This window comes from Protomyctophum parallelum (assembly GCF_964188405.1).
Source record: "Protomyctophum parallelum genome assembly, chromosome: 11".
In the NCBI taxonomy this organism is placed as follows: Eukaryota; Metazoa; Chordata; class Actinopteri; order Myctophiformes; family Myctophidae; genus Protomyctophum; species Protomyctophum parallelum.
The window spans coordinates 46,537,190-46,561,727 of NC_139707.1; the positions used below are offsets into that span (position 1 = coordinate 46,537,190).

Here is a 24,538-nt window from a genome sequence, read left to right on the forward strand (position 1 = left end):
CGGGTACAGAACACAAGATGCATTGCAACTAAACCTACAACTAGCAATCAAAAGATAGGAAAAGAAAATAGAAAAAAATTGTGATGTCCAAGTCCGTATACGTATTAGGTATAAAGAAAAATACAATAATTGTTAATTGTGACTTTGGCCATCACAAACTCTTTTCCATTTAAAGGGATAGTTCAGATTTGTTTAAACTCAAGGTGTATGAAATATTGCCATTAATATAGTGGTTGCAACTGTATTAATTTATTGCCCGAGTCCCGTGATGAGAGTTCTGCTCTGGGTTTGGTGAAATATTAAGTAGTTCCGGTCATTTTGTGGGGGGCACAGGGGGCCACGCAGTAAAAGTAAATTAATTCACAAAACTAACGTAATTTGTATTGTTGACCTATTTCTAAAATATTAGTGCAACTTTCGTTCATTTTTACCCCTCTATCACACGGAACTATGTTTTTTGTGTCCATATGACTACGCCCAAAAAGTAGTTCCATTTGATAGAGGGGTCAAAGTTGAACGATAATTGCGCTAATATTTCAGAAATAGGTCAACAATACAAATGCGTTAGTTTTGTGAATTAATTTACTTTTACTGCATGGTCCCCTGTGCCCCCACAAAATGACCGGAACTACTTAATATTGACCAAAACCAGAGCAGAACTCCCACCACGGGACTCGGGCAATCAATGAATGCAGTTGCAACCACTATATTAATGGAAGGTATTTCATACAGCTTAAGTTCAAAATATCTGAACTACGCCTTTAACACTTTATCCAAATCCAGGACTAGAGCACACACACACACACACACAGCATCAACAAAAGAAAACACTTTATAAAAATTCCATTTACATAAAAACAACTAAGCTTCCAGAAGATAATCAGGAATACATTATACTCATAAATGGTTCCTGACAAAATTAATGCTAATAAGCCAAATATGTGGTAACTTTATATATTTATAATGGTCCTCTATAACTAAAATGTAAAAGTAAAACCACTTTAAATATTTTATTTATTTTAGAAATAGTCCATCTTTCACTCAATAGGGACAACTCCCGTCTCAAGTGGATGATGTCATGTGTGGTCCAGCCCAATGGAATACATGTGCTAATAAAAAATATTTAGAATATTGTTTTGATGCTCATATTAACCATAGAAAGTATTACGTTTTATAACGTTTTTTTAGTTAGCAAATGCATTGCATATTCCATAGGGCTGAATTCATGAACTTGCGACGTGAGCTGTCCCTATTGAGTGAAAGACAAACTACTTATGAAATAAATAAAATATTTAAGATGTTTTTAATTTCACATCTGTGTTATATAGGGCAAGTATATGATGCATTAAGGCATATTTGTCTTATTAGCCAGGGACTTCTTTAAAATAAAGAAATAACTTTCTTGCGGCGACATTTGTAAGCGCATGCCAACGGCCTGTGATGAGCGCGATACGACAGGTGTTCTGAGAGCGAGAAGTACCTGTTTATCAAAGGCTGCTTCATGTGTGCACTGTCTTCTTCACAGGCTTCTTCCCCCTGGAAGATAAGGTGGGAGAAAAAAAACATACAACAGTCTCTAAGATTCATAGTTCCATGACAAATATTATGTAATACAAGAGAAATATGTCAACTCAAAGTAATGTTAAACGTACAGGCTATGGAGACAGTGTTTTTGAGATGCTGAGGTTATGGCAATCGTTGTACAATATAAAAGGTGCCTTTAAAATATTGTTTAAATCCTTCAATTACCACACCTTATGCTCATAACTAGACTCAAGCAATGGTATTATATTACATTTGAATATCAATAACAAACAAGACCTGCTGATATTGATTTTATCATACGGCAATGATCAAATAAATGTTTCGATTCAGACTCTTACCTTAGATTTGAAGAAGTGAGCGGCGTTGGGAGTCCTGCAGGATATCATGTAATTTGGGAATTGAATATCTTGATTTTTAAAGTTGTCAATGTTTTAATATGCACAAAGCGGGAAATTCTGCAGGTGATGATCTTGAGATCACAGAATCCTTGTATGGTTTTCGAAACATCCTCGTTTGCGCTGCCGGTAGTCCCGTTTCTGTTGTTCGTCTTAGGTCAAACACATTGTGGTTGAACTGTGGTGGTGGTGCAGCCTCGTGTGGTTGGCGTAAAACAGCATGTTACTAACACGTAACTAAAGCCTAAGATGTGGGGAACTACGGCGATGTGTGACTAACTGAGCTGAAAACCTACATTGTAACAATACATTTTTGAATACTTTTAGGTTTCTATTACAAAGTCATACGATTTGTCACACATGTTACCGCAGTGAAACTTGTCCCATCTCTTGGATCGGTGAGCTGCAGCCGTGCCGCGCTCGGGAATCATTTGATTAGTAGATTTGACCCCCGCAATCCAACCCTTTGATGCTGAGTGCCAAGCAGGGAGGCATTGGGTCCCATTTTTACAGTCTTTGGTATGACCCGGCCGGGGATCGAACCCTGACCTCCCAGTTTCAGGGCGGACACTCTAACCACAAGGCCACTGAGCTGGTATTACTGCGAGTTCCAACTGGTCACCTAGAATCTAATCTGTAATCATTTTTTTTTATTCTCTGGACCACATATCTATATTATATAGCCACCAACGTGTAAGAAAACATTTGTTCTTGAGACACACCTTAACCCATTTTGGGCGGGAATTTGGGGAACCCCTTTGTGTTTAAAGCCTTATGTTATGCTTTAGCTATTGAAAAAATAGCAGATCTACAAGCTCATAGCGCGGCACGAGCTTGTACATCTGCTATTTTTGAAAAATCGTGAAAATATGGCGCAAATCTTTGAATATATTCGTTCAGACTAGCGAACGTTTTTATAAATATTTGGGGTTCCTTGACATGACATATTGAGCACCACTGATATAGAAACACAGGTATTCCAGAAAAACTGTCATGATTTAGAAGTCATTTGTAAAATGTCGACGTCAGGCCTAAATGGGTTAATGCAGACATCCTCACCAACAGAGTATTGAACCTCAAACCTGATTAGTTCATACGTTTTATTTGTTGCTCTACCACTTGGCAAAGCGAGTTTGAATTCATCGTCTATATGATTTTGTTGAACCACGACTGCACAAAGCTCACCCACCCACCCACACACCCACCCACCCACTCACACAACACTCTCTCTCCCTCTCTCTCTCTCTAGGGGTAACCAAGGTGCAAGCCTATGTCAGTTCAGTTTGGATTCTGATGTGAAACCCTCAGAAAGTCAGAGTAATACTCTGCAGACACATTGCATAAACCGTTTGTCTAAAGTGATAGAACAGAGCACAATACAACCATACAGGTTGTTCTTATTTTCTTGGGAACGGGCACTCTAAATGACTAAATTATGACCGAGTGCCCGTTCATGACTCATAATTATGTTAACGGGAACCCCTTTGTGTTTTAAACAGGTTATAATTTAGCTATTGAAAAATAGCAGATCTACAAGCTTGTAGGTCTGCTATTTTTGAGAAATCGTGAAAATGTGGCACAAATCTTTGAATATATATATTCTGTCAGAGCGAACATTTTTAACTCATCTTTGCTCCTGGGGGAGTTCCTGCAACAACATATTTTCAGATGGGGGTCGGCGGCCAATTTTTTATTTTTTTGGGGGTCCTTGACATGCGTTTCATAACGACTGACATAGAAAACAGTCTTTAAGACATTTGTAGAATCGTTCCGAGGTCATAATTATGTAAAAAGGGAAAATGCACGCACCTCTTGGTCCAGGTTGTAGTCTTCTTTGGAATTCAGTGCAAGTTTCACTGACATGTAGTCTCCACTTTTAACAGCATCCCTCAGTTCGCCTGAGAACGACAGAGAAGAGGAGGGGGATAGGATTAGGAAGAAGCTGAGAATTGCATGTGAGTAGCCTTGCCTTGCCATAGGGCAGGAGCCTATCTCCTGTTTCTGTAGCGTGAGGCAGCTTGATGTACAAGTACACCCCCTGGACATGACGCTAGTATGTCGCAGGGACAGCTCAGTGGCCTTGTGGTTAGAGTGTCTGCCCTGAGACTGGGAGGTCGGGGTTCAATACCCGGCCGGGTCATACCAAAGACTAAAAATGGGACCCAGTGCCGATCCCTGCTTGGCACTCAGCATCAAGGGTTGGATTGGGGGTAAGTCCCTGAGAATTGCATGTACTCTATTTTTTTTTAAATATCATCACGGAAACCTTGCATGTCCAATACAGTTGCTTTTCAGGAAATTGGAAAGGAAAAGAAAGTGTTCCAATGCATCTAATGTAGTTACTGAAAAACACCCAAGCTACAGTACTAGTACTGCCGTCGTAGAAATGTAGATGTAAACATTTAATAATACCCCTTTATAAAAGAGTATCTCCTCTAAGTTACAGTAAAGCCATTTCCTCTGAGATCCTCTCATCTGTCACACCCCTGTGGTGCAGTTTTGTCTCACTCCGTTACTGTCCCATTGGTTGAACTTTACAGTACAGTACTGTTAACGTAACATTAATAACGTAGTAGTAACGTTACAGTACAGTACTGCCATGATGACCCCATGGCGGGATCTCACCGTCACGTTCTGGCGTGCGACTCAGAGAACCGGCGGTTCTCAACCTTTTCAGGCCTTGAGTCGTGACCTCCACAAAAACATCCTATTTGAACTGGGGACCCCAGACCCCCCGGTCCTGCAAATCCAGGCATGACATGCTTCTGTTCAATGGTAAATGGTGCATTTATATAGCGCCTTTATCCAAGGCGCTTTACATAGATTGTACATTCACCCATTCACACACACATTCATACACCGATGGCAGCGGAAACCATGCAAGGCACCAACCAAGCACATCGGGAGCAATTAGGGGTTCAGTGTCTTGCTCAAGGACACTTCGACACTTAACTCTGGAGGAGCCCACAGGGTTTGAACTGGCAACCTTGTGGTTACCATCCAGGCACTCTACCGCTGAGCCGCCGCTGCCTGTTCTCTGTTCTCGCCCCGATGCTTTGGATCATTTCAAACCAGCTTCTGCAGGAGCTGCTTAAGAGTATATATGAATAGAGAAGGCACCCAGAGGAAACCCTGAGGCGAAATGGACATAGTGGCCTAATGAAGGTATTGCAGTTGGCCCCAAACACATGAACGCGCTGGTCCGTTGACTATCATTGTGCACGTTCACGACGACATGTGAACGCTGTTTCATACGTGAACGCACCTGGAACGCACGTGAACGTGTGCAATGATAGTCAACGGAAGCGCGTTCATGTGTTTGAATGCAATCTGTTCCTACCCGGAAGGAGGAGTGAAATCGCCTCATGCACTTTTGAGCAACTTAATGCAAGTGGATGGGAGGAGAACTCGGATGTCTTCTCTATTCATATATACCGGGTACTCTAAGAGGAGCTGTGGGAAAAATCAGTTGAGGCACAGCAGCTTGGAAATACTTACTGGGAGATAAGGGAGGACCGGAGAGCATCTCGTCTTCGCCGTTCAGATGTTTCTGGAAGTCGTCCAGGGTCATCCAGTCCAGGTTGAGGTCCATCCCCAGACTCAGCGTGGCCTGGCCCTTGTCTGGAGTTCATGAGAGACAGACGAGAGAGACGGATGGCGACAACATTTAAGATCCTTTACATTTCCTGAAACATTTTCATGTCAAGGACCCCAAAAAATATCTGTAATTGGCCGCCGACCCCCACCTGAAAATATGTTGTTCCAAAGAATGTCTTTTTTGAGGGGCCACCTATGTCCAGCTTTGAGGGTTTGTGTAAACACAAACATTGTTTTGCTACCGTTTCCTATAATTATTAAGTATGAGCAAAAGTGAGGACGCAAATTGTGATTGGCCAGAATGAGACGATGTTTGATGATAAGCACACCCCTCACTTCACACAGGTGTGTTTTTTTTTTAATCCTAGAACACTAAACATATTCTTTTGTTACACCATCACTAAAACACGGGTACATTTTACCTAATATAAAATATTCCATAAAAAACATTTATCATCCTTGACATATTGCAGTACAGCAATACATGGCAACTTGAGGTACTCTTCTTTAATATTTCATCATGACTTTTCACAAAAAATAGATAGGGGCCCTATCATGGGGGGGGGGGGCAAAAGTGCATATTCTTTTTTTAATATTCCTAAAAAGAAAGAGAGAAATGAAGTTGGGAACTTCTCCTTTGGTTCACCCATTCCTAAGACATGTGAGAAGGGGTCCAGTGAAGAAAAAAACAAAAAAACAAAGGTCCCATTGTGGGTGTATTGGATTTTCTCCTATCACACTATCACTAAACACGGGTGAAATTCACCCCAACACCTGCCTGTAGGAAAAACACCTGCCTGTAGGAAAAACACCTGCCTGTAGGAAAAGCCAGGGATGTGGGCATGGAAACAAACCTACCTTCTATGAAGGTACTGAAAGACCCGCCCACCTCAGACAACATTATGATGTCACTGAGCATCATGACATCACAACATTATGATGTCACCGAGCATCATGAAGGCACTGAAAGACCCGCCCACCTCAGACAACATTATGATGTCACTGAGCATCGTGAAGGCACTGAAAGACCCGCCCACCTCAGACATCAGCAACATTATGAAATTTACACAAATATAATTGTCCATGTGAAAATCACCCATGTTTAGGGTTCTAGGGTTAAGAAAGCCGATTGTTTGTAGTGTACAAATCACACTTGTGTGAAGTGAGGGGCACCCAGATTGTTGGGGCCATGTTATCATTCTCATTTTGAATGATACGATTTTAGTCGACTAAATCTACAGTTGATTTAGTCGACTAAAATGTGTTTTGACAGGCCTTGTTGAAGCCATCATAATGGCACATCTTACACGCAACGCGGCGCGTTGTGAGCTTGTAGATCTGCTTGTAGATCATGCAACCTAGCATAAAACTGGATCTCTTGTCCACTAGTCCCTTCCTAACATTTCAGTCTAGTTTTTATGTGTTGACGAAATTGTCAATATATTTAGTCTTAAGTTTTAGTCATCATAGATTCGTTTTCCTCAGTGAAAAAAGGTAGTCGACGAACATTATTTTTTCGTCTTAGTTTTAGTCGACGAAAACAACCCTGGATCATACCAGCCTTATCGCCTTCGAGGGGGTCCGTGGTGTCCAGGTTGTCATCGCAGGCTATGAAGAGCCTGGGCTCACTGTCCTCCCTCTTCTTCCTCTTGTCATCGGTACCGGTGGGGGTCCGCCGGTCCCAGCTGGACCTCTGAGGCTCTTCTACCCTCTCCCTCCGCTCCCTGGACTCCTCGGCAAACCTCGACCTCGGCGTGAACTCATCGCTCTCCTTCTCGTCGCTGTCCAAGTTAAAGCCGTGGCTCTGGCCGGTTCTGGAGGCTGAGGGGAGGAGGAACGAAAGACCAAACGTTACAAATAAAGTCATTCGGAGACGTGAATGTTAACCCATTCTGACCTGAGATCAGATTCTAAAAAAATGTCTTCTACATCCTGACAGTTTCATTATTAACACTTGTCATTTATGCTTGTATAGATCGGCTGTTTTTGGCGATTTGCTGCAGTGTTGGCTCAGACTTGCTCCCGTTCGGTCAGCCTAGTAGTGTCAACTGAATGTTTTGGTACTCGGGTCAGAGTATCGGGGGCCGGTTCCGGGTACAGAGTACAAGTACTTGAGGGTGGTATCGGCCCGAGTAACCGATACAGTTATCGGAAAACAACTCTAGTCTCACCTTTCCGCACTTTTACCAAAAAGGTTGACCTACACAGAAAACAAGGGAGGCAGCAGGTTACTGCCTGCTGTGTGTAAGCACGAACTACGAAGGAACCACTTTTGGTGTTTTAAAGCATTAGGTTATGCTTTAGCTATTGAAGAATAGCAGATCTACAAGCTCATAGCGTGGCACCGAGTGGCGCGCTACGAGCTTGTAAGTCTGCTATTTTAGAAAAATCATGAAAATGTGCCTCAAATGTATATATTATTACAGAGTGAACATTTTAACGCAAATATTTGCTTCTGGGGAGTTCCCTGGAACATCATATTTTCAGATAGGGGGGCGTAGGCATATAACATTTTTTGGGGTCCTTGACATGAAATATTGAGCACCGCTGATCAGAAACATGAGGTATTTCGTCAGGTCTAAATGGGTTAAAAGATCTTTTACTGTTCTCTGCCCCCACTATGCACGTAGCCACCAAGGTGTCAGAGCTAGGCAGCCAGAGTATACTTTTTTTTTTACCAATGCTTTTAACTACATGAATTATTTGAACTTGCAAACTTTAATTGCAGCTACACATTTGCAATTAAATGAAAATTAGCAGGTACATAATCCATAAAACATGATCTGCTGTTTTGCACAGAATCATGTAAAATAAATTAGTACATTAATAACATGAATTACTATTTTCAAAATCCGAAAATAGTCATGTTCAAATTACTCCCAATATTCACAAATAAATCACAAAAGTGAAAAGAAAAATACACCATTTCTGTCTGAAAGCATTAGAATTGGCTCCAACGCGAATAGCATATAAGCTAACAAAGCACACAGTGGCCAGTAGGTAAACAAGCTAAAAGAAAAGGCTAGCATGCTAGGCCACATGATGACTGAATAATAACAAAACACGACGTTTTCTTACTACAGAGAAAATACACGGTTGGGTTGTCAAAAAGGAGCTCGCAATCATGTCTCGGATTCTAAAGCACAAACACAGTACTTTACAGTACTTACAGGCGGATATTCAACAAGAGACGGAGTGAGACGAGGAGCTAGTAGCTACACTGCTTTGTCAACTCAAAAACAGGAAGTCCATGACGGAGAAAAATAGTGGGGGCAAGTCCCTGGAAGAGACCAGTAGGGGGCACTGTTTCACAAGAACCTGTCTAGCAGAGCTCAAAGAGCTGAACATAATAATTATAGTCAACTAAGTTAAGAGAGACAAAGTGAAGACATTTATTGTCTTCTCTCTTGCTATTGATGACAGCACCAACGTGACAGATGGAACTCAATTGGGAATATTAGCCACTCGGTGGCACGCTATGAGCTTGTAGATCTGCTATTTTTCAATAGCTAAACGTACAGGCGACAGGTTGCTCACTGCATTTGAAGACAGCTAAATTTTAACATAATGTTTAAACACCAAAAAGGGTTCCCACAATGGGTTAAATTGAATGTGCTTAACGTTAATATGAAAGGCCACAAAGTTGTCACGGACAGTGCAGTATTCACTGGTTCTTACGTTTGTCTACCCGAGGAGTACCCTCTTATTTTTATACAATCTGCATCTGTAGGCTGCTTTGAATTTTGCCACAGGGAGGAAATCATGCTAAATTGTCAAAAATAGCCGATCTACAATGCATGCATCACAATGCACCAGAGCTTGTAGATCAGCTGTTCTGCCGAATGTTGGCCTATTTTAGCTGAATGTTCACGATATGGCCAGAACAGGGACCGTAAGGGTGTTGTGTGGTTATATAACATGCATGCAGAGAAAGCAATCTGGCCCAAATGAAATTGAGTTTTGGCCAATCTTTTTTTACTCATCCAAATTGCATTTGCGATCTGCTTGTATTAAACACCGTTAAACTCACCAACATTGCAGCTGTAGTCCAAGCTTGAATTATCCTCTTTCAATCTGCCGAGCTTGTTTTTCATAAAAATCCCCCGTAGACATGAGCTACATTATGAGCTACTTTCTGTCAAGAACTTCTCTGCAGGTGCTGGAGTTTGGAAGCACTCGTCGTATGTCACTGAACGGCCGTGCGTACCATCCGTTTTGAATTTGCACATAATGCAGGAGGCAGCAGCACGAGCCGTTAACAAAAACGAGTGCTTCCAAACTGCAACACTTACAAAAAGAATCACCTGCACAGAATTTCTTGACAGAAAGTAGCTCATAACATGTCTACGGCGGATTTTCATTTTCATCAGATTGAAAGAGGATAATTCAAGCTTGGCCTAGAGCTGCAATGATGGTCGTTTAATACAAGCAAATCGCAAACGCAAATTGGATGAGTAGGGAGTCAATGGATACATTCATCACACTATAAAAAAAATCTAGAGTTGCAAATTGCAGCTAATCAGACTCATAATTGTAATTTCCTCCTACAAATGAGGACATGTTTGTTTGTCTAGCTCTGACAGAAAAAACAAGAGACGAATTGCCATGATATTTGCAGTGTATACATTAATATTAATTCATTCACGCTCACAAGCAGAACACCACCACAGACTTTGGTCAACCCATGGTCTTTGCAGTGCACTTCATCAGGCCAAATTTAAAATGTATATATTTAAAATGTATATCCTAGTTATTAATGGTGATTAATCATAATGTATAGCAAAGCAAATGTGATCATTGATGTGTTCTGCTCGCATGCGGCTCTATGTTTCTCACCATCTGACGGCTTGGTCTTCTCTTCTGCCTTCTGAGCTGGAGAGTCTTTCGATGTCTTGGATCTCTTCTCAATTTTCCCTACAAGCTGACATTGGAAATAAATAATAAATAGGTATTTCAGAAGGCATCAAATAGTAGATGTTCAGAGCAAGTGCCACATCAGATCAAAGTTCACATTTTGCATTACAATGTGCATCAGTGAGTGCAATTACTGATGATTCTTTAAGGGATAATGTAAGTAAGTAAGTAAGTAGCCTTGCCGAGCCATGAGGCCCATAGGGCAGGAGCCTATCTCCTGTTTCTGTAGCCATGAGGCCCATAGGGCAGGAGCCTATCTCCTGTTTCTGTAGCCATGAGGCCCATAGGGGCAGGAGCCTATCTCCTGTTTCTGTAGCCATGAGGCCCACAGGGCAGGAGCCTATCTCCTGTTTCTGTAGCCATGAGGCCCATAGGGCAGGAGCCTATCTCCTGTTTCTGTAGCGTGAGGCAGCTTGATGTACAAGTACACCCCCTGGACATGACGCTAGTATGTGCGGTCATACAATTAAATATTTGGTTCATCCAATTCCAAGCGATTGTGTTCAAGTTTCACTTTACTCTTTCACATCGGAGGTGAATTGTCTGTGCCCAGAGTCACTCTAAAAGGCTGTCTCTCCTGTGTCTACCTCTCAGCAATCCTTAAAGCCCGACTCATTAGAGGAAAGAGTCTGCCACGACTGCTCACATTCCTTAGAGACATAAAAAGGTAAATCCCCTCTTGTTCTGGGGACATGCTTCCATTCCATACCTTATTAGACTTGTTGCCGCCGTCCGTGGAGGTGGGCGGGTGAACCGAGTGCCTACGAGGGGCTCGATCCTTGGCCTCGCCGCAGCCCAAGAGGAACTTCTCGAAGAGGTTGGTGGAGCCCTGGCCCGCGGCGTCCTCCTTGGACACCTCCTCGTCCTTCGCCTTGTTGCCGCTAGTGGCCGCGGTGGTGGAGGAAGACGAGGAGGACGAGGAGGCGGACGAAGAGGGGACTTTGGCCGGGGGCGCCACGGAGGCGCCGCCGTCCTGTCCCTTGCTCTTGGTCTTCTTGGTCAGAGTGGAGCTGTCGCTGGAGTCCGAGGAGAGAGGGGTGGTGTCTTCGCGCACCTTGGAGGCGAGGGTGAGGGTCTTCAGCTTGGCCAGGGCGTCGGACTTCCCGCTCTTCTTGTCCCGGATGAGGTCCTTGATGCCCTGCAGCTTCAGCTCCTTATTGCCCTTCTTCTGTTTGGACTTGTCGTCTAACGACGACCGCGACTTCTCCTTCGCCGCGGCGGCGGCGGCGTCGTCGGCCTGGGCCTCGGCACTGGCAGGCCCCTCGCTCAGGTGGTCCTCCTCCGCGTGGGCCGGGGGCGGGGCCGGCGCCTCGTCTTCCGACGACTCCACCCTCCTCTCCTTCTTCCCCCTCTTCTTCTTCCCCCCCTCCTCCTCCTTCTTGTGTCTCGACCCGTCCTTGGCCTTGTCCTTCCGGTGCTTCTTGGGCGGAACCGTGTCCTGCTCCTCGTCCTCGTCGGAGTCCACCAGCCTCTTCTTCAGGTCGGCCTGCTTCCTGCCCTCCCTGGGGGTGGAGGGAGGCGAGGTGGTGCCGCCCCGCTCCTCGTCCTCGTCGTCCGTCTCCGGCGCCGGCCGCGGCTTTATGACCTCCTCCTTCTGTTTGTCCTTCTTCTTTTTCTTCTTCTCCTTCTCCCTTTCCCTCTCCCTCTCCCTCTCCCTCTCCTTCTCCTTCTCCTTCTGATGACGATGCTGCTGCTGCTGCTCCTCCTCCTTCTTCTTCTTCTTCTTCTTCCTGATGGGCATGTCGGTCGGCCGGTCCATGTCAGAGTCACTCTCTGAGTTTGCGTCAAACACGTCACTTTTTGTAGGCAACTTCTGGATGGTCAAGAGAGGAAAAAGTGATTGTTTTAGTTATTTGTTTATACACGCACAGTGATGCAATTTAACCCATTTAGACCTGACGTCGATTCTACAAATGTCTTCTAAATCAGTTTTCTGATAAACCCATGTTTCTATGTCAGTGGCTCTCAAACATTATCATGTCAAGGACCCCCAAAAATATAAGTAATTGGCCCACCGACCCCCATCTGAAAATATGTAGTTCCAAGGACACCTCAGAAGCAAAGATTTGAGTTAAAAACGCTCTGAAAGAATAAATATTCAAAGATTTGCACCACATTTTCACGACTTTTCAAAAATAGCAGACCTACAAGCTCATAGCGCACCACCGAGTGGCGCGTATATGAGCTTGTAGATCTGCTATTTTTCAATAGCTAAAGTATAACACCAAAAGGGTGTTACTTCCCGCCCAAAATGGGTTAAACCAGATGTTTGCGTCTTTATCGTGACCCCCCCAGCACCAGACTCACCATGGTCTTCTTATTGGCCTCGGCGGCCTTCTTGGCCTTGGCTTCCACGATGGCCCGTTTATAAGCCAGAAGGACCTCACGACAGTCCTCCAAATGGGCCTCGGGCTCCCAGGTGTCGTCATCAGAACAGTAGTTCTTCCACCGGACCCGGTAAAGCACCTCTCCCTGGATAGGAAAAAGGGGGGGGAAAATAGACAAAAGGTCATGAAAAGGTTTTTGGACAGCTCCAGGTATTTAATGTGGCATTGCATAACATTTGATTCCTGGTGTGTATGAATGAATGAATGAATTTTTATTTTCGTGTCTTGTCGTTAAGACCCATCCCTTACAGGATTATAAGACATCAACAACATAAATAAACAATATCACAAGTTCACTTCCCACACAGAAGTTACACCAAGTATTTGATCAAAACAAATGAGCAGGCCCAGGCCGTAGCGTAACGGTCTGGGCACCGGACTGGTGATCCAGTCGCGGTGTGCCGCGGGTTCAACTCCCGGACCCGACACGGCCTTTACCGCATGTCATCCCCCCATCTCTCTCCCGTTTCCTGTCAGCCTACTTTCTATCCCTTAAAAAAATCAATAAAGGCGTAAGCCGCAAAAAAATATCTTAAAAAAAACAAAAAAACAAATGAGCATTATCATAAAAATAAAATAAAATACGTCACATATAAGTTTTCTTTGACCGTATGTCCCAAGCTTTCTCTATATATTCTGTTAATGCAAATATCTTTTGTTCGAAAATGTTCGTGTAAATGTAATTGTATGGGTAGAAGGAGGAAAAAAAGGATGGTATGGGTGTGAGCATACAAAGTCAAAAATATCTTCGTGCTGCTACACTGAATTAGACAAAAAATAAATGCCTGCGTATTATATGTCTTCTCTTCTACCGAGTTCGGCTCAACACAATAAGCAAATTATCTTCAAGGTACATTTTTACAGCACTGCCAGCATAGACCATTCACAAACCATCACAAAAGAGACTTCACAAACCAGTGGCGTTTCCAGGAATTACATTTTGGGCAGGCAAGAATTACATTTTGGGGGCCCTGTGAAGCACTTTGAGCTGCATTTATGTATGAAAGGTGCTATACAAATAAAGTTTATTATTATTATATATTATATTATAGGCTTTTCAAAAAGTATTTATATAAAGACGGTTACGCCGGACAAAGCCAACTCGGATCGTGATTTAAAAAAAGTATTTATATAAAGACAGTTACGCCGCGGACAAAGCCAACTCGGATCGTGACAAATCATGACAACGAACACAATGTTTCGGGCCGATCAAATAATTAGAAAGAAGAAAATAAAGGCAGGAGACAACACTATTTGTTTCGTTCTTCTTCTTATAAATTATTTGATCGGCCCAAAACATGGTGTTCATTGTCATGATTTGTCACGATCCGTGTTGGCTTTGTCCGCGGCGTAACAGACTTTAAAGGTATATTCAGTGATTTCACTCAAAAAACCTTAGGTTTCGTTTTTGGCTGTGGGACCCAGCCTTTCGTCCAATCAGGATAGAGTCAAAAACGAAACCTAAGGTTTTTTGACCCCCAGGGGTTAACTGGGGACAGGGAGGAACTCCTTATATGGCCAGCACACTCTATAGTAGGGAGGATTATCACAACAAAACAAAAAAATAAGTGATATTTGAATTAAGTGAAATCACTGAATATACCTTTAAATAAATACTTTTTGAAAAGCCTATGGAGAAAATGAACTTGAATGAATTTCCTCTGCCACTCGTCGTTCTGAAAGGGGGTGGGACTGCGACGCTCTATTGACGTCTCCCCGCTCACAATCGTAGCACTAAAGGTTTTCAAAGAGAGATATACCTGCCAGACGAGTAGGACACAAAGGCTGACAGGCATGCATTTACATTCCAACGGGTGATTGAGGCTCTACCGCAACGGCCAATCAGCTGTCCACTAATAGTTCTCAGGTCTTGTTTTTGTCCTCTCTCTTTTCTCATTGTGTATGGATTTTGGCCAGGCAGAAATGGATTTGAACAGGCGGACGCCTGCCCTCACCTTATTGTAGATATGCCTCTGTCACAAACTAACTAGTGGATGTTTCCTGTCTTACTCTTTTCCCTACTAAAGTACTCTTAAAAGTCATTTCCAGCTAAATGAGGAAAACGAGGCTAAACTTGCCCCGCTGTCAGCTTCTGCGTTGACAGCACGTGCACCATGTTTATGCAGCTCAGTAAGGCAAGGCATGATTTATCCATGCCCGATAGACCCAACAGAATCAGGCCCACAGACGCACCCACAGACAGACACAACTTTCAGTTTTGACCGTTGCATCAGCCTGGAATACTGCCAGTAAAGTGACTTCCTCAATGTATCCGATTTCACGAACCGCAATCTTCTCCTCTCTTTCCAGGCTTGATAATATGGCACTGGAGCAGAAATAAAATAACCTAGAGGCCACTTGTTGGCAGCAAGGGTGAAAATAAGTGACAAATAAGTGTGATGGCCCCATACAGACAGACAAACCTCCAACATGCCACAGTATATCGCTTGGTGCATGTTAGGGATTCAACTAGCGATTTATTTATATATATATATATCTCACCATCACTGGGTGTACAAAATAATTGCAAGGGCATGTAACTAAATGAAAATTAAAATAATTAAAAAGACAATAATACAACAGGAATTCTCGCAACTGAAAAAGGCAATAATTCTCACAAATAAAGTTTAGTTTATGCGTCATTGAGGCCTTGGTTGTCATCATTTTAATATCACTCAGCCTACACGTACCAGCTCAGTGGCCTTGTGGTTAGAGTGTCTGCCCTGAGACTGGGAGGTTGGGGTTCAATCCCCGGCCGGGTCATACCAAAGAAATGGGACCCAGTGCCTCCCTGCTTGACACTCAGCATCAAGGGTTGGATTGGGGGTAAGTCCCTGCGACATACTAGCGTCATGTCCAGGGGGTGTTGTACGTCAAGCTGCCTCACGCTTCAGAAACAGGAGATAGGCTCCTGCCCTATGGCTCGGCAAGGCTACTTTTTTACTTACTACACTTACACCCATAGGGTGCTCAACAAATGCCACAAATTAATTGAACAGTTTGCTGCTGAAATGTGACCCCTTCTGTCGTACAAACTATACCTCCCCGCAGCTTCTTTGTGTCTTCTGATGGCTGTACCCTACGACCCTACGACCGACACATTTAGGCAACCCGGCCTGGCGGAGAAATGTTCTATGTCTTAAGTCCAGTCTATTCCATTGGTTGTCAAGTTTGGCATCGGGTAAAAAAATGTAGATCATAGGCCATAACATAATCACAGTGGGTCATTTAAGAACTGGACGTTGTAGCTGACTGTATCATATGCAATAATAACTATATTAATTGCTAATTCTATACATTTTAATAGATAAGAGTGGCATAAAAGTGCCCCACATTTGTGTAAACAAATGAGTTACAGAGTGTGTAAACAAACAAATGTAACAGTGGTAGATAAAATGAGATGGACCAGCAGTGCAAGGTCTCTTCTTGACGAGATGGAGAGAAACGGTGTATTGCTAAGCCTTACATGTAAGCCATCATTGTGAAACTCCTACCCGTCATTCACTCTTAACAAGCATAAAAGCATTCTTAAGCTGGGGGCAGATTCTCCATTTGGACATTATTTATAACCTGTGTGTCAGTGGCGTTTACAGGAATTACATTTTGGGCAGGCAAGAATTACATTTTGGGCAGGCAAGATGTGTTAACTCTCATCTCCCCGCGCACAATCGTAGCACTAAAGGTTTTCAAAGAGATATACCTGCCAGACGAGTAGGATACAAAGAGATATACCTGCCAGACGAGTAGGATACAAAGGCTGAAAGGCATGCATTTACATTCCAACGGGTGATTGAGGCTCTACCGCAACGGCCAATCAGCTGTCCACTAATAGTTCTCAGGTCTTGTTTTTGCCCTCTTTTTTCTCATTGTATGAATTTTGGCCTTCAGATTTGGATAGGCCTGTCCTCGCCTTATTGTAGATATGCCACGGATACATTTTACAGAAAATGGATTTGGACAGGCGGACGCCTGCCCTCGTCCTTATTGTAGATACGCCTCTGCTGTGTGTGGGACAGTCAGAGAGAAGAGTGTAAATTATTGACTAAATTAATTTGCAGAGACAACAGGACGGTTCTGGCCCACGGGCATCCTGTTGCCTGCCACCTGGTCTGTACGTGACCAGCAAGGTTATGAATATAACCCATTCTGACCTGAGATCAGATTCTAAAATTGTCTCCTACATCCTGACAGTTTTCTGAAAAAGCTATGTTTCTATGTCAGCCATTTTTCAAAAAATAGCAGACCTACAAGCTCGGCGTGCTATGAGCTTGTAGATATGCTATTTTCAATAGCTAAAGCATATATGTCAAACTCAAGGCCCGGGGGCCAAATCAGGCCCGCGAATGAATTATCTTTGGCCCGCGGGATGATATTGAATTAGTATTAGAACTGGCCCTCTGGTATATTGCACGGACCACTATAATACTACAAGTCCTGCTTTGTGAGGATCATGGAACAGGAAACTGAGCTTAATAATAATGCATTTTCAGTTTTAAATGCATTTACTTTTTTGCTATTTGCCTGGGACGTCCTCCTGACTGCGGTGCCCGTGTGTTGAAACACAGTCCGGCCCTTGACTTCTACCAATTTCTTTATTTTGGCCCACCGTGTATTTGAGTTTGACATCCCTGAGCTAAAGCATAACATAATGCTTACACCAAAAGGGGTTCCCGCCCAAAATGGGATAATGTTAGGGGAGCCACTTTATTGACACACATCAGAAGAGGCCTGATCAGCGGGATTTCTTTCTACGTCCGACCATAGAGATGGTAACGCCAAGCCTGCCTCTGATTGGCCTACCGACACGGCCCGTCTTGCCTGTCCTCCGAGATGACTTTAATTTGTATAAAGATCAAGGGGGGGAAAAAAAAAAGAGTCCTTTTTACAGTACAAAGTTCACACATGTATACAAATAAACAGGCCAACGGCATAAACAATATTAGTTTGCCTCTTCTACAAAAAATAAAAGTTACTGTCGCGCGTGCCAAGCTGTCATTCTCTTGTATTATATCGTACTTGTATCATTTATTTATTTCCCACCACGGAGTAACCTCGGTCCCATCCCATGCTTACTTATCTGCAAAAAGAAAACCTGGCGGCAGGCAGACTATCCAGCCTCACCAGGCTTTCCACCACCTCGGAGGAAAACCTGGTCTCCGTTTCAAAAGTCCGTATGATCCGGTCGGGAATTAAAGTTACAAGTTACTGTCGCGTGTTGCCATTCTCTTGTACTTGTATTATTTCCCACCACGGAGTTCCCTTGCATCTCGGGGGACAGGCAAGAGCGGCAGTGTCGGTAGGCCAATCAGAGGCAGGCGGGGCGTTACCATGTCTATGCTCGGACGTAGAAAGAAATCACGCGCCTGATCAAGGCCTTTAAATGACACATTGTGTCCCAGTCCAGCCCTTGGTTTGGCTGGACTTTTTTATTCTCCCTCCTCCATTTAATCTAAACATGCCTTGACCTCGGGAGTCAGCATGTGGTAATGTTCATTCCATCATATGATTAGTTCAACAAGAACACGTTTTATGAAAATGTGTACCACAGTTGCCGATGTTTAACTTTGACTTATCGTACTACTATTGACACAGGCTGTGAACGTTACAGGGAAACACGTAGGCAGCTGTTTTGGACTGGAGAGGTAGCAACGCTGGCTGCGACTGTAAACAAACAATGCTTACTTGTTAAGAGTTATGGTGGTAATGGCAAAATGACATAACTCACTATGTAACTCAAAAAAATAAAAATAAAAATCTTGTGAAAAACAATCGGGGTGGTGGTTGCAGCATGTCTCCCTGCTATTGTATTGAGACATTTTCCATCAAGTCAAAGGTCATGCCTCACCTCCTAGACACAGGATCTGACAAGAATTTTTGAGCTGATGGTCAAGATTCAAGCAGGACCCCGGGTTCAAATCCAGGGTAGGGGGAAAGTGACACAGCGCTGCAGCCTTTAGGTAGTTAATACCTAACATACACAAGAAGCTGGAAAGTCCATTAGATTTACATGATGAGAGTTTAAAAAAAGGCTGTTTCTTTGATTGCTCGTCTGAGATTAGCGAGAACAAAAAGCGAATCCTTTTATTTTGATTAGGTGTCGGGAATGGGCTTCTCTATAACCAACCATATGGCTATAGTAGTCTGCTCTGATGAATTCCTGTTCTCTATGATGAATTCCTGTTCTCTATGATGAATTCCTGTTCTGTTCTTTAACTACATAGAAGTGTCTCTAAATGTTTTGATGAATTGAACAATGTGGACCCTGTTGTAAACAAGTGTAATGCTTAATTGGGTCGTCCACTCACAGTTAACAGTCTTTGTATTGAGTTTGTGCTTGAAATGTACTGTAATTCTACAAACTGTTAATAAATATTTCAATCAATCAAAAACTCTGGCTCTGCATTAAAAAATAAAATAAACAAACACTGCGACTGTGCTAACGGCCATTAGCTATATAGCTATCAATATTACACTTGAACCAGAGAGACAATAATAAAGGGACATTGTTGTTGGTGTTGACATCCAGATCGAGATCAGCATTAAAAAAAAGACACGTGCACGGACGGACGGTGCACGGTCTCTAAGATGACTGACTGACTGACTCGGCTTGGCCATTGTTCAGTAAAAATGCATGTTATGATGATATGATTATGACTGTACAAAGCCTGCAAACGGTCCTGCCTTCGTTGGCCTGGCTGTAGCGGACATCATCATGGCTAAAGTAAAGTTGTATATATCGGTACTATAGTTGTACAGTACGGTGGATGTGATGCTGCGTGCGGGGTGTGCGCAACACACACGCACACAGTGTCACACTCACACAGACTACACTACAGTGTGCTTTGCACATCCCACGGCTGTGTCAGACAGTGTGCCTACAGTACACACACTACAACTGGCTGCAGTGCGGGCCTCATCGTGGCGTGAATACGGAACAATGTCGTAGCCACAGTAAAAAGTGAACACAAACACAACGTGTGTCACTGTGTGTGTGTATAATTGTCCGATCGCAACAACAGACAGAACAAAGTGAAAGCCAGCCAGCCATGTTTGTGTGTGTGTATGTGACCCAGCAGCAGCCCTCTATCTATGGAGCCTCCTTCTCTCTTTACCTCCTCCACCCGCATGTCAATGATCCTCTCCACCTCGTACTGAGCCTCTTCCACCTCGTCGTCCTGCTCGCTGTCCGCGCCGCCGCCGGCCTCCACCCGCTCCGCTTCGCCCGCCATGACGATCCGATCCGCCGCCGCCGCGCTGGTTCCAGCAGCAGCAGTCACAGTGGTGGTTGCGCTGTGTAGTCAAGTGTGTGTGTGTGTGTGTGTGTGTGTGTGTGTGTGTGTGTGTGTGTGTGTGTGTTGTGTAATGTGTGTGCAGCAAACAAAGCCAAAAAAAAGGGAGGGGGGGGGGGGTAAATAAATAAAAGAATGAATGCAGCGATTTGTCCCTTTTTGTTTACTCCGTCCCCGCCGCCGCAACTCGTCTGTCAGACAGTCAGGTGAGGCAGGCCCGAGGTGGTGGTTTAGCTAGTTACTGCTAGCTAGCTGCTAGCATCGGGCTACACTACAGTAACAGCACTGTGTATTCTCATCTCTCTAACCGACCTAAACCTCGCGTCACCACCACCAGGCTGAGGCTTCCCTTCCTTCTCAGAACCGGTGGAAAGCTTAGTGGTGTCCATTCCAAGGTGGCCAGTGACATCCGGGGCTCGCCCCTCCCACAACCACACAACTGGATCCGCTCATTTGATTTCCATGCAATGCATGATGTGCAGATGTGCATGGATATTTAATAAGTATGTGCAATGCAGTTGCACATATACTTGTGCAACTGCCGTTCGTTGTTCTGAAATGGGGAGGGACTGCGCCGCTCTATAGTCTTAGGAGGATTGGCTGAACTGATGAAATTTAACAAGGTGGACCCTCTTGTAAACAAGTGTAATGCTTTATTGGGTCGTCCACTCACAATTAACAGTCTTTGTATTGAGTTTGTGCTTGAAATGTACTGTAATTCTGCAAACTGTTAATAAATATTTCAATCAATCAATCAAAATTGGCTGATCACTCTATCCATTGATTGATTTTGATTGATTGTATACTTTATTTATTGACAGTTTGCAGAAGAAGGCACAGGGAGGAAAGTACAGTTCAATACAAGGTCTGCCAAGGCAATTAACCCAAGAAAGCACTATAGTCTTGTTTCCATTGAGGTTCTTCATATTCAATTAGGCCTATTCCTTCATATTCAAATCATCAGAACATTAATGACATACAAATATATACATAGGCTGCACATTAGTTAGTCAATGTGCTTTCGTTTTGAAATGTACCCATTCTACGTACTGTGACATTAAAACATTCAATCAATCAAGTAATGCTTCTGTATTGATCACCCTAGAGGGCGCTCCCCATAGCGAGCTATAGAGCGCAGTCTGATTAATAAAACAAGCTATAGTGCTTTCTTGGGTTTAATTCTAAGCAGGAACTGAACTGCGCTTTTTTTCAGCAAACTGGTGATAAAGTATTCAATCAACCAATCAAAGATACTGTACAGTGCAGTGTTGTTTTTGTCGACTAAAACTAAGACGGAAAATATTTGTAGACTGCCTTTTTTCACTGACGAAAGCTAAATGGAAACTATATGAAAACTAAGCTATGATGACTAAAACTAAGACTAAGTATAGGCTACTGCCAATTTCGTCAACAGATAAAAACTAGACTAAAATGTTAGGAAGGGACTAGTGGACAAGAGATCCAGTATAAGTCATTTTACACATTTTACACTTAAAATAGCAGATCTACAGATCGGCTATTTTCAGCAAGTGTGAAAACAGTCATTACGGTGGCATCAAGTCGACTAAATCAACTGTGGATTTAGTCGACTAAAATCTTATGATATTTAGTCCTAGTACCTCCTCCTGTTGGACTTCATCTCTTTCTTAACATCAGTGCTGTCATAAAGGCTCGTCTCCTCGCTCATCTAAAGAAAGAAGAAATAAGTAATTTATCTAGCTATAGAGCGTCACAGTCCCTCCCCCTTTCAGAACAACGAGTGGCCCAGGAAATAAATCCCAATGCATTTTTCCTCATAGGCATTTCTTAAAGTATTTATTTAAAGACGGTTACGCCGCGGACAAAGCCAACTCGGATCGTGACAAATCATGACAATGAACACAATGTTTTGGGCAGATCAAATAAGTTATAAGAAGAAAAACAAAACAAATAGTGTTGTCTCAGTGCCTTTATTTTCTTCTTTCTAATGATTTGATCGGCCCAAAACATTGTGTTCATTGTCATGATCTGTCACGATCCGAGTTGGCTTTGTCCGCGGCGTAACCGTCTTTAAATAAATACTTTTAAGAAATGCCTATGAGGAAAATGAACGGCGATTTATTTTCCGGGTCTCTCGAGGGGGCGGGACTGCGACGCTCTATAGTGGACTATATACACAGACAAAATGTGTCCGTAATAACAACAAACATCACACAGTATTGCATGCACGCACGTGCACGGCACTGCACTGCACTGCACTGCACACACACACGCACACATTGTATACCGGCTGAACAGAGGTGTTCATCTTAAAAGTCATATGTTCACTGAACAAGAACATTTAAGGGTCAAATATGTGTATTTGTTGTGTATGTTTGTTGTCCGTGTTGCATCAATACCTTCTTCCTAATGTGAGCATTTTTATCCGCAGCATCGAGGCCTACAAACAGATAGACAGGATGAGAATGACATACAGAGAGATAGACGGGTAGACAGGCAGACAGACAGGTAGACTAGTACACATCCATATATATAAACATGGTGTTGACTTTCTTACATTTGCCAGAGGAATGCCACTCAACAATGTGTGTGTGTGTGTGTGTGTGTGTGTGTGTGTGTGTTGGCAGGAACCTTCAAATTCAAAGTCTCCAACGCTCTTAGGCACCAGTCGAGCAGCACACCCAAAGTTCTCTAACCTCCTCTGGTAGAGAGAGAGAGAGAGACACACACACAACACAGAAAGAACATGAGAGAGAGAGAGAGAATGGGTGGTGATCTTCCTGGAATCTTCTTACTTCCTGCTTGTTTATCTCAGTGGTTCTGTTGGGGTGACGACCTGCAAAAAAGACTTGTGAGCCAGCCATCTTTCACGACTCAGCGGTCTAGCAACATAAGCACTGGACAAAAACAAACAAACAGAATAAACACAAATGGGACAAGTTATATTTATGTGTCGATGGCGAGCAGTGAGTCTTGGAGCCAGCATGATCGGTCTGTCGTACGCCGAAGCCCCCACTGCAGCCATCGGGTGTCCGTCAGCGTCAACGCAGGGAATGTTCCCTTTTTAATCAACCGTCGGTGCTACACTGCCGACGGTTGCGTTTGGACGGTATCTGGCCGGCGGCACCCTTTCGCCCTGGTTCATTATTTCACACCGTCCAACGCACTCAGTGCAGCCTTAAAGCGAGCACACACATACACACACTTACCAGTAAGACGCCCTGAGGGCGGGAAGCGACCTTGCCCTAAAGGGGGAGGTCGCATGCACGCATCCGCCTCGTTAACGGCAGACTGGCATCGGGGGGGTCAGATCAACATGGAATTAATTCTGTACTGGCCATATAAGGAGCATGTCTTGAGTGTACAGGGTCAGGGTTTGATGAGGTCAGATCAACATATGGAATGTCAGAACAGGCTCCATACAGTATATGGAGATCTAAGGGTGGTAGCGGGGACAATCTCTGGAGTGTACAGAGGACCGAGGTAGGGTCGGGCCTTAATCTTCGGGCCTGTTGAGAAATCTAGTTTTCGCCGGCTGCCAGGCACGGCTGCACTAATAACTTTGGGGCAAGCCCGCCTAGAGTTTAAATGGACAGGTGGGCCTGTTGAGAACTCTAGTGTTCGCCGGCTGCCGGGCGCGGCTGCACTAATAACTTTGGGGCAGGTCCGTCTAGAGCTTGAAATTTGAATGGACAGGTATAAGTCAAAAGGGAGATATCGAAGAGGAAGGATGGATGGGGAACATATGGAATGTCAGAACAGGTTCTGATGGAGTTCTAAGGGTTTGAGGTCAGATGTAGAGTTGCTGGCCAATATTGATGACATCAGGTCACATTTACTATGACATCAGGATCTCCACCTCTCCATCCCTGATGATGTCACATGATGTCACAAGACCTGGGCACCATATACGGTGCCCGGCGCATGGGAAATGCACGATTCCATTCAACCTTCGGTCAAAATGAACAGTATTTGACAGACAGACAGACAGACAGACAGACAGACAGTTACCACCAGTGGGGTTCCCTGGACCTTTGCCGCCATGACAATGGCTTCCTTTAGTGGCTTCTTGTACTCCTTAGAAGCTGTCTGTAAACATAAGATCAATAAAATAGCCCATTACATCCATATAAATGCAATACAAATAATGCATAGGCTATATTTAAATTGTATAGTTGAAAATAAGTCATGGAAATGTTGCACTTTTACAGGAATCCTTGAAAGTTGAAACAATAATCACAATAAACTAGAAAGGTGTCATGAAGCTCTGCCAGGAGGCACGCCCTACAGAGGCAGCGGTGGCCGAACGGTTTGCGGAGCGCGGTCTTGATATCGGAAGGTCGCTAGTTCGCATCACCGGACCGGCACGTTAAAATTACCACCGTTGAAGTTGAACCGCATTGAACCTCTACCATGAAATGTTCTATGAGCA

General features: G+C 43.7%; 1 protein-coding gene across 3 annotated transcripts in view; it reads right to left on the minus strand.

Moving 5' to 3' along the window:
* The window catches only part of mphosph8 (M-phase phosphoprotein 8), a 38,187-nt gene extending 18,025 nt beyond the window's left edge, over positions 1 to 20,162 (minus strand). For 2 of the 3 annotated variants that reach the window (XM_083777066.1, XM_083777064.1), the window contains exons 1-7: positions 19,951 to 20,162; positions 12,759 to 12,923; positions 11,161 to 12,264; positions 10,374 to 10,458; positions 7,095 to 7,358; positions 5,439 to 5,561; positions 3,750 to 3,838 (exon numbers count right to left, since the gene is read on the minus strand). In XM_083777066.1, the coding sequence (XP_083633192.1) occupies positions 3,750 to 3,838; positions 5,439 to 5,561; positions 7,095 to 7,358; positions 10,374 to 10,458; positions 11,161 to 12,264; positions 12,759 to 12,923; positions 19,951 to 20,067 (1,947 nt within the window). In that variant the 5' untranslated portion in view covers positions 20,068 to 20,162. Of the gene's footprint in view, positions 1 to 3,749; positions 3,839 to 5,438; positions 5,562 to 7,094; positions 7,359 to 10,373; positions 10,460 to 11,160; positions 12,265 to 12,758; positions 12,924 to 19,950 lie in introns of all 3 variants that reach the window. The other variant, XM_083777065.1, reaches the window with a different exon arrangement.
* Between the last annotated feature and the right edge of the window lie 4,376 nt (positions 20,163 to 24,538).